Genomic DNA, 15,240 nt, shown 5'->3' on the forward strand with positions numbered 1-15,240 from the left:
AGCGCCCAAATATGCGTTTCACTTATAAAATTCGCCTACAAGTAAAATGCCCGTGGCGTTTTTTACGTTAGTGGAACAGGAATTTTGGCGGTCGTGGTCGATGGCTTTTTGCGTCTTTAGTGGAACGCACTTGTTTTCAGTTGACTATTGACATTTGTCAATGCGGTGTTTGAGATTGGTTTTTGTCATAACATTGATATTGAAATTAATACATAAAAAGTAATTTTGTTTCCATGTTATAATATTACTTAAAACGTAAAAATGCTTTGTCCCGAAGTATGGAATTTCCCATCCCCCAAAGTGATAACGTCGTACAAGAAACGTATTAATTTAGAAGCTGTTACAGAGAATGTAGAATTAAACAGCTTTTATAAAAGTGCAATCATAACTTGTCCAGATGAATTACATACGCCTCAACATATATCTGACATTCTACTAGAAGATAGTGATTATTATAAAGTAAACAATTGTTCTTTGGATGAATTTTTGGACCCGATTTTCATTCATAATTTCGTCAAAGCGGGTAAGCTTTACTGTTTAACATCGGACACAAACTGCATAGTACACAACTGCGCCGCAGTAACTCCGAACGGGATACTAACCTTACATTTACTGGAGCCGATATATCAGACATTAGGCTTAGAAGGACGAAAGTGCCCTCACAACTATTATGAAGTTAAAATTGACTTAATTAATTTAAAAAACTATGAGAAAACTAGAAAAGCTTTAAGAAAACTTCATACATTCAGTTTTTACATCTCTTGGGAGCCAGATACAGATACCGTTTGTCCATCTTCAATTGCAAAGTATTTATGTGACATAAATTTAGAAGTCACATGCCACAGCCTTGAAGTAAAGAAAGTAACGCCAGATATCAAATCAATACCGACATTAGTGGACACCGATATTGAGGAAATGGTAGAATGGGTCGGGATGTTGGCACACGAGGGGGATTTACGTCCTACAGAGGGCTATGTAAGCTTATACTGTGAACCAGAATGCTCAGCGCCTTTACAATCATCACGGATATCATTACTCATCATCAAAGGATTCTTAACACCCAACATATTATCAAATGTGTGTAAATCTCTATCTGATTATGTGGTTTCTCGAGATTTAGAAAACTATTGGGCGTCGATTAGCATACAGAGTATGGAAAATAGTTTGTGGCAATGGAGCCCGAGTAGTCCCAAAATGTTTCAAGCGCATAACTGTTCTTCTAATATTTTCTTTTGTAAAGATGGTTGTACATTATTTTCAATAGGACAATTAAAGTATTCATAAAATTTGTCTTTTTTTATTTATTTCAATAGAACATCTTATTAAATTTATATAAAATTATTTATAAATCTCTAAGTCTGATGAATTGAACATTATAAAAAACTAAAATTGAAGTGTAATACTTGATATAAATTTAAAATTCCAGTACAGGATTTTTTTTAAAACGTTAATACTATCATTGTTTATTTAATAAAAATGATATATAGTGATCGACTACTAAGTACGTTTCTTCAAACAGAGTCTACAAAATCTCTTATGCTCTCATAACTCGGTATGAGAGTTTGGCCTGCATATGTCCATGTTTTATGAGATTTTTTCCATAGGATAGGTGTTATAAATCCCTTTCCACTGGATAAAAATCATTCATCATCATCATCATTGGCCTTAGTCCGTCTATTGCAGAAGATTTAGACAGTGTCAAAATATGATAAAAATAACCTACCTTGCTCATCTATTTAAAGTCAAATTTAAAAATGGTATTGGATTTTTTTTTCACGAGGAATGCAATCTATTACACCTATAACAGAACCCCATTTCAAGGAACATAGTTAGAAGTCGAAAACTTGTATATCAAAATCTCCACAGAATACTTAACCGACTTAGGTATTTTCTGTTTTTCTGTGAAAAACACGACTCAAAAGTAATTTTTACGAATACTATGAGATTATTAAACATAGAAATTTTATTAAAACTGCTTTATGAGATTAGCAATTATCAATATATACTCTTTATAAAACTTTCGTACACCTACGATGTATTGATGTCCTTAGAATTGTCGATATTTACAATTGCTGTAATTTGGTGATCGTACACACGCTTCAGCCTGTAATATCCCACTACTGGGCATAGGCCTTTTTCCCCATGTAGGAGAAGGATCAGAGCTTAATCCACCACGCTGCTCCAATGCGGGTTGGCGGATATATTCCCTACTATGAGTAACGATCGCTATCAGGTGTACATGATAACAACCGGGACCGACGGCTTAACGTGTTCTCCGAGGCACGGTGGGGAGACCCACAAGGACTGCATAAACACCCAGACCACGGCAAACACCTGTATGGCCAATACAAATGTTTGGCATGTGCGGGGATCGAACCCGCAACCGCCAGCGCAACAGGTACAATCCATGGCTATAACCGTTGCGCCAACGCGGCAAATTTCTTTTTGTGTTGTCTACTCTAAGTTTATTAAAATCAATGATATAAAACTATAATTGGCCAGAAGGAATTGAATAACCACTTCAATCAACCGCCGATTAACCCACTGATGTACTGTCAAAAACTGGCTGTCTCCGGACTTTTATAATATAATTCACTTTAAGCACTTGCCATAGGCAAAATCATCGGCGAAAAGCTGATGGAGCCATAGTCTCTAAAGAAGAAGTGGTGATCAAAGTAATATAATTTTAAAGATGGGACAAAAAAGTTTGGGAAACAACGATTTAAATAAAAAGCAAATTCAAATATAAGTATTTACTGAATAACCAAGCTGCAGACTGATATTTCTAATACCAACATTCCCTGCACCGGATACAAACTAGACCAACATAATAACTATTTACTGTTACACGTCCGGAATGCACAGAATATGCAAAGTTTGGAATAGACTTTGTTAACACTACATTTAAATGATTAAATCATTTTACTTATTTCTCAGAGACGAGATATATTATTTTTATAAGCTAATATCTGCAAGAGAATTAGCACTTAACATTTTTTTTATTAATAAGGGGCAGTATTTAAAAAAAAAAACATGAAAAATTTATGCTTTGGCTAGTCCAATGACACCGCAAGCAATACGGGCCCCAGCATTTCCTGTGGTCTTGCTAAGCTCATGACCTCCTACTCCGAGGTCATCTGGGTCAGCGTGGACTACCAACGTACGTCCGACGATACTGTTCGGTCCCGTTAGGGAGATTTGGGAGTCTTGGATGTTTACCTGAAAAACCAAGTTTTGTTATTAGAACACGCATACTTAAATTTTCGTTTTAATTAATTAAAATTCCAAGTTTAGGAGTTTGCCAATTACGCTGTCAAATAGAAGGAGGGAGTTTTACTTTGCTTAGGGTAATGAGATATGCCAAAGAGTGGCAACGGTCAAATGAAATGCATGTTTGCAGTTTATTATATTAGCCGACTTCAAAAATAGAAGAGGTTCTCAATTCGACTGTATTTTTTTATATCTGTTACCTCATAACTTCTTGCTCTGTGGACCAATTTCGATAATTCTTTTTTTTTTTTTTATCAAAAGGTGGGTGCTTGTCATACGGTCTCATTTCAATTTAATCAAGATCTGGCAAGTACTTTTTGAGCTATCTCTAATAAAGCGTATTTACTTGACTATATTTTCATCTACCTACGTTGTATTACTGGTCCATGTAAATGAAGTCGGGTTTTTTTTTTTTTTTGTTTGAATCCAACCATTTATTACAACCAAACAATTATTATTCCCTTTGTCATAATTTTTTTTGGTGACGGCTGAAAGTGTACCTTAACTTCAAAAGGGGAGAGAAGAATCCAAAATGCTAATATTTTACGTGACCTGATTTTACAGACTTCCCCGAAACTGTGTAAGCATTTTTGGTTTTAAAATAAATGACAAAAGTAATTGAGACTACAACTAATAAGTTATTCTGAGTTATTTACGCACACTTAATGTCAGGCGCGTAACACATAATTATTCTTTTGTTTAATTAATTAATTCTTTGGCATTGACATTCGTGATACATTAAAGGGCAAATAGCATGTCCCTATAAATATTAATATTTTATTTAGTGACCGAGGAAACATTTTAAACATAATGTTAACAAAAACAATATATTCCTTTTAATATTCTCAAGATATTATAGAATAAATAAAATATTAATATGATTAACTATAGTTGTTATTATTAAAGGCTTATTGGTTAATAAGTTTAATCAATTTTCATAATTTTTATTATCATGATGTATTATGTAAAAAAAAATATATATATATTTTTACACTTGACTATCCGAATGCCTAACAACAGAATTATTAAAATTAAAACAAAGTGTTTGAGTGTGCTAAAGCGTCATAAATCGATTGTAACTATTGTACTACACGACTGAAGTAAAACTTCTTTAGCAATAGACCTGCACTGTGTCTTAGATACACGAGACGTACTGGCTAAGAGAGGAAGAAAATGTGTGTTCACACCCCTCTCTAGCTCCGTTCGCCTCGCTCGGTCACACTTTTCGTAACGCTCTCATCATGCATTAATCATCAAGTCAAGCGTGCGTAAAGAAGTTTTACTTAAATAATTGTGTTTGCTCGCAAACGAAAAAAACCGACTTCAATTACATAGACGAGTAATACAACGTAGATCGACGAAAAAATACTCAAGTAACGACGCGTTATCAAGGATTAATCAAAAAGTAGTTATCAGATCTTAATGAAATTTATATGTGACCACATGATAAACATCAACTTTCGATTAAATTAAAAATTATCAAAATCGGTACACCCAGTAAAAAGTTATTGCGGATTTTCAAGAGTTTCCCTCGATTTCTCTGAGATCCCATCATCAGATCCTGGTTTCCTTATCATGGTACTAAACTAGGAATATCTTCTTTCAAACAAAAAAAGAATTATCAAAATCGGTACACCCAGTAAAAAGTTATTGCGGATTTTCAAGAGTTTCCCTCGATTTCTCTGGGATCCCATCATCAGATCCTGGTTTCCTTATCATGGTACTAAACTAGGGATATCTCCTTTCCAACAAAAATCGAATTGAAAACCTCCTCCTTTTTTGGAAGTCGGTTAAAAAAAAAACAATAAACAAGAATTTTTTAACTATTATTCACTTGGAAGAAAACAAATAAATTACCTTTGTAACACCACCAGCCGATGTAGCTTCAATGTTACCGAGATCACCAACATGTCTGACTGCTGCGTCGGGGGCTCCGTGGTCTTGTTTCAAAGGGTTGAAGTGAGGACCAGCCGATGTGCATCCATTTGTATTGTCACCAAACTCATGGATGTGGAAACCGTGCAAACCCTGAATGGTGAAAATTAATTAATTAATTTGTTATTTATTTCATTTATACTCTTCATTGTAAAATCAAATCCAATAACATATTACAAATAAAGAGCAGTGTAAAAAGGTGGTCTTATCGCTAGGAGAGCAACTCTTTTAGACGACATTATTAATAATTTGGTTAAGTTTTATATTTGTAAAGACGTAGGAAAATTACTTTTGACATAATAATTTTGCATTTGAGGAATTTTTCACCACTTGAAACCAAAAAAAGAAATTATCTATATTGCGCAGACTAACTTATATAGAGGAGTGCAAACACTAATATTCTTTTAAATTATGCATAAAAAATACAATAAATCAATAAAAAACATCACACACACTACCATTTATTTGACACACACACATAATTATACTCCTTTGTTTATTATTATAGAAGTATAGTCTTTCACAACAGAACCTTAGAAATGTTCAAATTTTTTATTTAAATTAATTATGGTCAAATTTCGACCACAGGGCAACCACTTGTTTTAATAAAACCTAATTAAATTAATAAGTTTCATTAAAATAATGGTTAAATTTATGAATTATAGTAGTAACGATGTAACAAATTGTTATTTCTTGTACCTAAATGGTGATTTTAAATTTATTATAATATTTTTTTTTTTCGGAGTATTATTGAGAAATGTTGCGAAAGAGAGCTTGGTCGGTAGTCAGTACTATTACTATATATTATATAAATGATTTTCCTAGTTTTCTGCGGTCGAAACCGTGAGTAGACGATAGCAAGAGGCCATCCATAAATTGTGACATAGAATATATAGATGATGATATATAATAGATGAAGGGTGGGGAGCAGTAAAAATTGTTTGACATCACGTTTCAAAACTTCTAGATTTCACACGTGTTAATTTGAAGAAAAAAATAGCCTACTAGCCTTTCTCGGTAAATAAGTTATTTAACACAAAGTGTATAATTTGGAAATCATTATATTATTTAGTTATAATTGTTAGAATAGTTCTAAAAAATAAAACTAGATAGCGCTGCCCTATGTTTAAACATGCTAATGTTTCGTTTTCTAAATTACATATAGTTTAAGAATATTTTTAATAAATTGCTATGCGTTTTCCGGGTATATGGTAGTTTTACTGCTCTATCGACTGAGAGAAACAAAGAATTTTCAATTCAAACCAATAGTCTCTTAGATTAGTGCTATTAAACAGACAAACTTTTCAGCTTTATATTAGTATAGATATAATTGATGGTATTGAAATAATTTTTACTTTCATACCTATAATAAAAAAAAAGTGAAATGAACGCTATGTTATTGAAAAATAATTTTGACGGATATAAAAATTCTTAAAAACGATGTTTCAATTTATTAAATAATAATTTATAGGTGTAAAATAAAAATAAAAATGTGACATCACACTAGGTAAGGTCTCACAAATGTGACCATCTGTAATTATAAGGATGTGTCAAAAAAATCGTGACATTCATGTGACCTAATTTATGGATGGTCCCTAATTGAAATAAAGAACTGTACTGTATGTAGGTATGTATTTCTGAACTGATAACAGATAACTATTTACAAATAACACAATGATCAATATTAACAGTAGCACTTAAATATTTTTTCATTATCACGAAAGCAAGGTCATCTGACCCAGTCTTATATCAGATAGGTATGTTTTGTTATTGCACAATATTATAAAAACAACAGGAGCATTATTTAATTGTATTTAAGCGTTACTTCCATTTTAAATATTATACTTTCAAGACATTTTATTTATGTTTACTTTTATTTCGCAACACATAAAATTATTGTTTTTTTTTTTTTTTTTTTTTAATAATACTGAATATTTGTAATTACTAATTTATTTATTTTGTAATTTTAATTTCATTGGGGTTCTGTTTCACCAATTGTGGATAGTGCAATTTTTTTATATGTATATAACTAGGTCGGCAAATAAGCGTATGGCTCACCTGATGGTAAGCGATTACCATAGCTTATGGACGTCTGCAACACTAGAAGCATTGCAAGCGTGTTGCCGATCCTATTCCTAATCTCCCCCTGGAGCTCTGGTCACCTCAAGTCACCTCTGTTGGTGAACAGGAACACAATAATGCTTAAAAGCAGTATTATTTAGCCTGTGGTCTTCTGTAAGGTCGAGGTACTACCCCAATCGGGCTGCTCCATATTTTGAGCAGGAAATTTTCTGGTGTGCTCTACCTCAGTTAAAATAATCGTATATATTATATTCCCATTTATATATTAAATTTAAAGTTGCAGTTTATTTATTGAGGAGAAACGTCCTACTAGCCTATTCCACCTCCCGCTGTCAGTCTATTTGTATTGTCATACGTCAAATAGCATTATCCACAATAGGTGAAGCAGGCCCTTAACTCATATTAGGGTTGAATAAAATAAATATTTACAAGAAAAGTAATAGTTGCAAGTCATTATAAATATACAATGCGTAGTAATATATATTAAGTATGTGTATGTATATGCATGATTCAATAAATTTTCCTTCCAATCTTTCCTTGCAGCTGTCTTTATTAACCTTTAATTAAATATAAATTTAAAAAGCAGCTGTCTTTATTAACCTTTAATTAAATATAAATTTAAAAATCCTTAACTGTCTGTTCTAAAGGTAAGCAACTTAATGCTTGTGTTATAGATAACAGCAAACTGTTATAGCATAACATATTTTTTTCCCAGAAAAAAATAATTATATATGAAAATATAAAATTACATTCATTATATATTTTTTAATCGAATGATGTTCCTTCTCAAGTGGTGCCATTTAAATTTGATCAGTTCTGTAAAATACTTTTTCAGTTATCCCTAATAATGTGTAGTTAATTTACTGGTTTTCTGACTGTCTACATTGTATTACTTTTCAATGTAAATTTAAAAGGTTTTTTTTACGTTTACAAGCAAACACCATTATTATAGCCATCTTCTACCAACACTTGCCTAGAAGAGATTTTTGTTATAGTGATAAGACGTCCTCTTGAGCATATTTTTACATTCCTATGTAAATCATTTTTAGTGTGCATTAGACTATGAAAAATAAAAAACAATAATTAACCTTTGACAGGCCAGAGACTTCTCCACTAACGATGACTGGAGAATTAGCATCCTGTAATAAAAGAATAATTAATTTTAATAAGCTTATTATTGATTTATCTTGACAATTTTAAGAGCAGCTTAATTTCTTTTTTCTTCAAAAACTTGGAATTCTCATTTTACAAATTAAAAATTAATTAAAACTAAAATAAGGCTATATACCAAATCGGAATGTATATTCTGCATAGAAGAACCAGCAATCAGTATTTAGTATTTGTAAAAAAAAAACATTGTTTTATTATAATTGTATTAAAATCTTCCATAAAATATAGTTAGTAAATCCATAAACCCTATTTTTATATACACGACTACGGCTTATCTAATTTTAAGAGATTACTGTGGCCTGTGGCCTACAAACGTGCTGCTTACCCTACTCTCAATTACTGCCGGAGCTCTGGTCACCTTACTCACCACAGGAACATAACACTGCTTGAAAGCAGTATTATTTAGCTGTGATCTTCTGTAAGGTCGAGGTAGTACCCCCATCGGGCTGCTCCATTTTCTTAAACAGGAAATTTCCTGCTGTGCTCTACCTCATTAAAGTTAATCCGATCATAACATATAACAATCTACGTAATATCTGCCCTATCTAATAAAAAAATAAGAGAGAAAAATAAGATAATTTAAAAACATTACACCCAGTTTAAAACTATACAAACTTGAAGTAGCTTCTAGAATATGTCTACATATAGAACCGCACTTCAATAATCACATACATTCTTCTATAAACAAGTCATAATTTCCTTTGCACGTACCCTATCAAACTACGTCAGCGCTCAAGGTTATCATGACATGCCACAAAAAAATAATGATTTAAAAAAAAATACCTTCTGGTCGAAGAAAACTGTGCCGCTAACATCACCGTTTAATACACACACTGCTTTGGCCGGCATTGTTATGCAATTAGAGTTCTAATAAGATTATAATATTGACAATCAATCAAATATATAGCTAATGCGGATATAAATTATTGCGATAGTTTCAAAAACCCGTCAATCACTGATGTTCACGGCGCTACAGTCTACAAGACAATAATTTATTATAATTTAATAAAATATAAAAGGTAAAGTGCGTCGTCCGGTTTCTTCCGATATTCACACAGATTAAAACACTGATTCTGACATGTAAATGAATGAAGTAATCTGAAAAATAATAATTACAATTCTCAAATGATATTACGTGAAACGAAACACAAAACTCCCTTAAAAACTTAAAAAGGGATATTTTTAAATGCACACCAAAAACTTAATTATCATCCAGCAATATTTTGTATCAATGAAGTCTTTAATACATCAAATATATTATGTTACAGCAAGTGAACCAATGGATTATTAAAATAACATTACAAATATTTCGAAAAATAACATCAATAGATGCTTGCACCTTTTTTCTCAGATGTTAAACAAAAAATTGTTTTGTGTACAAATGAAAAAAAAATTGTCGTACCAACGTAAAAACCTTTGTGAGCTCCTGCTAAACACTTTGCTAAAAATCATAACATGATCTAATGCATAGGTAGTTCTAATTCTATAAAGGACATACAGACTTACATTTATTTGTATAAATGTATAATTCTCGTTGTTAGTTAAAATACTCCTCTGAAACGGATAGACCGATTTTTTTGAAATTTTGTGTGCATATCGTGTGGTCTGAGAATCGGCCAACATTTATTTTCATACTCCTAAGGTATAAGGGGGCGGGGGATTAAAGGGGTTAATTATTACATATATAATTATTATTATTTTAATAGTTATATATATATATATATATATATATATATATATATTGTTTTAGAGAAACGCAAATATAGTCTTTATTTTGGGATTTCTATTAAAAGGAACAGAAAAAGTATAACTATTATTATAAAACAACATTTAAAGCCTTTATTTAAACTAATTTCCTTACAATCTTAATGTAAAAATAATTCTGTCATCACAACAAAGTTTTATTTTTCTGTCCTGACAATAAAATAAACAAAAAGGTTCTAATTAAAAAAAAAGTAACAAAATATAAAATGAATGTTGTGTTTTCTTTACATATATATATATATATATATATATAAGAGATTTCCACCTATACTCATCACGATATCTCTGAAACCATAAGGTGTAGAGACTTGAAATTAGGTAAGATTATTCGTTTCACCAAGTAGAGGTCAACTAAGAACGGATTTTAAGAAATTCCACACACAGGAGTGGGTTGCGGGGGCGTTAACAATGGAAAATTCCCGTTTTTAAACTATAGCTCCTATCGACTCCAAATTTGGTAGGAATCTCCTATATGTGATGTAGAAATGATCAATGAGCGGATTTTATGATAACTCATCCCCAGTGAGAATTGCGGGGGTGGGCGTTAAGAATGAAAATGTTGTAAAATTTATGTAGCTCCGAAACTACTGAACCAATTTTTATCAAATTTTGTAAGTATCTGTAATTAAATCTGACTTGGAAGATATGGCAGTTTTTATCTCAATTGGACCCGGTAGGTAGCGCTACTAGTGGCGCTACTAACTGTATGTAACTCCGAAACTACTGAACCAATTTGTATCCAATTTTGTAAGCATCTGCAATTTGGTCCAACTTGGGACACAGGGTAGTTTTTATCTCAATCGGTTATGGTAGGTGGCGCTGCTATCAGTATGTAAATTATCAAATTTGGTAGGTAGCTGTTTTAAGGGCAGAACAACGTCTGTATATATATAAATAAAAAAGAACGCAAAAACGTTTGTTGCTGAACAAAAAAATATGATTCATGTTATTCAAACATTATGTGTATAAACATTAATTTACCATCGTGTTCCATAAAGAATAAACTATAAGCTACACTGGTATTATTTATTCTATAAAAATACTCTTACAATTTACAAGGAATAAAATTTGAAACTTTTAAAAAATATATTGAGTTTGTACTTAACATTATTTTAATACAATTTTAACAAAGACAATGTAAATACAGTTTAAGTAAGTTTTTGTAATTTTTACCTATAATGAAACGTAATAATATGAAATTTTTGATATGTCAAAATTTCAAAGTCTGTCCGTGGTCCGCCTACCTAATTTGTAAATGAAAAATTAAAAAAAAATATATTTTCGCGCCTGCGCAGCAGTGCCTATTTGGTGCCTATTGTGATAATATTGGTTAAAGCTCATTTGTTTTACCAATTTATTGCATATATATTGAATGTATATGTGGGATAAAACAATAAGAATTTTATATGTAAACAAATTATGGAGCAGAATATTTTTGTTGCATCGAACTCAACAACTTCGGTATGTTGATATTACATTTTTTAAAATAAATTATCAATTCACGAAGATTAAATTACGTTAAATAGTTTGAATTATTATTGTTTAATACACCGTGTATTATAGTACGCTAGTATTATTGTAGGTTAAAATTATTAATAAGTTCTAATAAAATATTGTATTTACTTTTTACTGTACAAAATAATAATACAATCTATATAAAGTAAAAGATCGGTGTACAACAGCCGCTTAAGTTTATTGAACATTTGTAGTAAATTTTTAATGTACTAGGATATTATTTGAGGATGGTAAATAATTAATTTCATTTTAATTTACAGATAATTCCCTCTGAAGTTACAACTACACATATTATTGAAGAAGGTCCAAGGGTAAGTTGATTAAAAATATGCAAATTTAATGAATTTGTATATGAGAAGGTACTTATATAGTTTTTATTATATGGTAAAAATAAAAATATGTGTCCTGCGCTAATATTGGTTTTGACCAATCTGGGTAGACTGGTAGATATCTCTTATTGAGCTAAGTGCATCCTTGCCAACTTTTTTAGTAAATGTGATTTAAACTTCTCTTTGTACAGTGCAATAAAGTATATATATACTTATTCTTTTTCTTAGGTATGTCCTCTATGTTCTTCGGAAATAAGATATTTCTTTATAAACTTAAATGAGAAAATGTTAATGTGTGAAAACATGGAATGTGAGTTTCCATTCGGCTTCGAGGAGCTTCAGTTTATAAAACTTGATAACGACGAAGATATGAGCGACGTTGTTTCCATACAAACAAAACCCACCCGAGCATCACCTATGCCGACTGGATCGGTTATATCAACTGCTGCCTGGTCGGAAATAGACAAAATGAACAAGATATATGAATCCGAGGAAAGCCAGCTAGATCCTCGCTCGTTTCACTTACAAAGAAACAAAAAGAAAATCAAAAAGGACTCGAAAGTAAGCGAAATAGAGATCAACAAAAACGTTGAAGACATAAAATGTCTCAATATGGAGTTGATGGAGATATCTGAATCGAATAAAATTATCAAGAACGAAAAATGGATTAAAAATTTAATGACCCTTCAAGGTAAGTCCGGTTTTAAGCTTTTGAAGCCGGAGGAAATGAAATGCGTGAAGCAAGATGAAAGGGAATTGAAAATAGACATCGACACAAACGATAATACTATGTCTTCAATAAATATACAGATAGCTGAGTAATGCTTTGAAACGATGTTGTGTACTGAGCTACCATCAGTATATGTGTTCATTTAGATATTAGGTTCGTTATTTAGTATTTTAACTTTACAATAAAATGAAACCTCTTTATTATGACTAGCCCGTTCTTGCAGTTTGTAGTGGCCCTGCGTTCTGTTCTGCGGGTTGCGGGTTCAATTCCCGCCTGAGTCTGGGTGTAATGTAATATTTACATTTATATATGCATTATTTCTATGTACGTTTATCAACAAAAAATACTTATAACAGTCGGCTGTTACTTTTTTTTTATGTTGGAAAATGCATTTACGCACTGACCCCGCCGCCGAGCTCGGCAGCTAGAGTGTGGGGCTCCCGGCGGTAGGTGCAATGCCGGACTACACACTAAAAACCAACGGTGTCCACCTTCGTCGCCCGTGCCGGGGTCGCAGGAATCCGAATTCTTCTGCAAACCCCGGCGGCGTGCCTCGTCAGGCCCTTTCCTGTCCTCGTGGAGGGGGTGGCGCGCGGGGGACACCGCGCGCGTCCACCCGGCAGATTTTGCTCTGCCTAGCGTCTAGGGAGGGAGGCGGTTGTCGTGCGCCAGCCTCCGACGCCCGGTCCTTTTGCGGTGGAGGGGGAGGTCGGTGGTGTCCTCCCTCACCCGCTCCGCCGCCTCCTTCTGCGCCATCACCCGCTCACAGTATTCGAGGACGGCGTCCCAGCACCTCTCGCTGCCGGCCATGGCAGAGATCACGGCCGGCAGCGAAAGGTCCGGCCCAACTACGCTTCGGAGCTCTTCGCGCTCCTCCGCCCACGCCGAACACTCTTCCAACACGTGTTGCGCCGACTCATCGTCACAATCCTGGCAGTGGTGGCAACGAGGAGAGGGCTCCCTCCCGGCGACCCGACACAGGTACCCCCCGAAGCAACCGTGCCCCGAGAGGACCTGCGTGGTGCGGAAGGTTAGGACGCCATGTCGTCTATCCAGCCACTGCCGAAGAACCCGCCGAACCGCGTTGATCGTCCGGTGCCCCGCACTCGGACGCTCGAGCCTCGTCGTCCACTCCGCGATCGCGGCATCCCGCTCTCGCCTAAGGTGTTCTGCCAGCCGTGGTGCCGGACTGAGACTGGACGCCGCCGGTATGACGACGCCAGAGCGACCGCGTCCAGGTCCCAGGGCAGGACTCCAGCCAGCACGCACGCTGCCTCTCCCGAGATCGTACGGTACCCGCGTACGACCCTGTTCGCCATCACCCTCTGCGCGCGCCGCAGCAGGGTGATGTTTTCGCGGTCCAGGGCGTCGGACCAGATGGGGGCACCGTACATCGCCATCGCTCTCACGACGCTGGTGTAGAGCCGGCGGCAGCTCACACCGGGACCGCCGATGTTCGGCAAAAGCCACGAGAGCGAGGCTCCCACCTTCAACAAGCGCGGGACGAGCCGCGCGAAGTGCGCCCGGAACTTCCACCGGCCGTCGAGTACGAGACCCAGGTACGTCATCGTGCCCGACAGGCCGATGCGAGTGCCTCCCACGATAAGATGGGCGTCGTGGGGAGGCGCCCTCCTCGGGCCGTGAAAGACGATGCCTTGCGCCTTGTCCAGCGCGACGACGAGGCCGAGACGCCGGATTCGCGCCACGACCTGCGCGACGCCAGCGGTCGCTAGCACTGCCGCCTCCCGATACGTCGGTCGGCGGGCCAGCACCAGCGTGTCGTCGGCGTAGCAGACGACGCTGACGCCGCGCAGCAGCGAGCCACGCAACACCCAGTCGTACCCGATGTTCCACAGGAGTGGGCCGAGCACCGACCCCTGCGGAACACCGCACACGACTTCCTTTCTTACAACCCGACCATCCCTTCCGGGAAAGACCACCCACCTGTCGGAGAGGTAGGCACCGACCACGCGACGCGTAGCGGACGTGGTAGCGGAGCGCCTCCCTGATGCAGCCCCAGGGCAACGTGTTGAAGGCGTTGGCGATGTCGATAGACACCGCCACGACGACGTCGCCCTGGGCCACCGCTTCCTGCACCTGGGCACGGACGCACAGCACGGCATTCACGGTAGAACGGCCACTGCGGAAGCCGAACTGCACGTCCGAGAGGTCGGGTCCTCGACGCCTGAGGTGCGCCACCAGACGCGCGGCCACGACGCGCTCGAACAGCTTGGCGAGCTCGTCGAGGAGGACGATGGGGCGATACGCCGACGGTGACTCCGCCGGCCGGCCTTCCTTCCTAAGGAGGACTAACCTGCCTGTCTTCCACCGCTGTGGAATTATGGCTTGAGCCAGACAGGCAGAGAATAGTCCTCGAACTCGCGGCGCCAGGTGGTTCAGCGCCACCGCCCACGCCCTCCCCGGAATCCCATCCGGGCCTGGAGC

At 36.3% G+C, this 15,240-nt stretch overlaps 3 protein-coding genes across 3 annotated transcripts; 2 read left to right on the forward strand and 1 right to left on the reverse strand.

Annotated features, from left to right (window-relative positions):
- Window positions 1-43: 43 nt before the first annotated feature.
- On the forward strand, window positions 44-1,286 carry LOC123658321 (ribonuclease P protein subunit p40-like). The gene has a single exon (XM_045593759.1). The coding sequence runs from the start codon at window positions 262-264 to the stop codon at window positions 1,282-1,284; it is 1,023 nt and encodes a 340-aa protein (XP_045449715.1). The 5' UTR covers window positions 44-261; the 3' UTR covers window positions 1,285-1,286.
- A 1,452-nt stretch (window positions 1,287-2,738) lies between these two features.
- Window positions 2,739-9,544, reverse strand: LOC123658572 (superoxide dismutase [Cu-Zn]). The gene is made up of 4 exons (XM_045593948.1): window positions 9,241-9,544; window positions 8,376-8,426; window positions 5,128-5,298; window positions 2,739-3,219 (listed from the first exon to the last, which is right to left on the reverse strand). The coding sequence occupies exons 1-4, from the start codon at window positions 9,304-9,306 to the stop codon at window positions 3,043-3,045; spliced, it is 465 nt and encodes a 154-aa protein (XP_045449904.1). The 5' UTR covers window positions 9,307-9,544; the 3' UTR covers window positions 2,739-3,042.
- A 1,889-nt stretch (window positions 9,545-11,433) lies between these two features.
- Window positions 11,434-12,887, forward strand: LOC123658613. The gene is made up of 3 exons (XM_045593982.1): window positions 11,434-11,682; window positions 11,997-12,047; window positions 12,294-12,887. Exons 1-3 carry the CDS (start codon window positions 11,641-11,643, stop codon window positions 12,885-12,887), a joined length of 687 nt encoding a protein of 228 aa, XP_045449938.1. The 5' UTR covers window positions 11,434-11,640.
- The last annotated feature ends 2,353 nt before the right edge of the window (window positions 12,888-15,240 follow it).

This window comes from Melitaea cinxia, chromosome 12 (assembly GCF_905220565.1).
Source record: "Melitaea cinxia chromosome 12, ilMelCinx1.1, whole genome shotgun sequence".
Classification (NCBI taxonomy): domain Eukaryota; kingdom Metazoa; phylum Arthropoda; class Insecta; order Lepidoptera; family Nymphalidae; genus Melitaea; species Melitaea cinxia.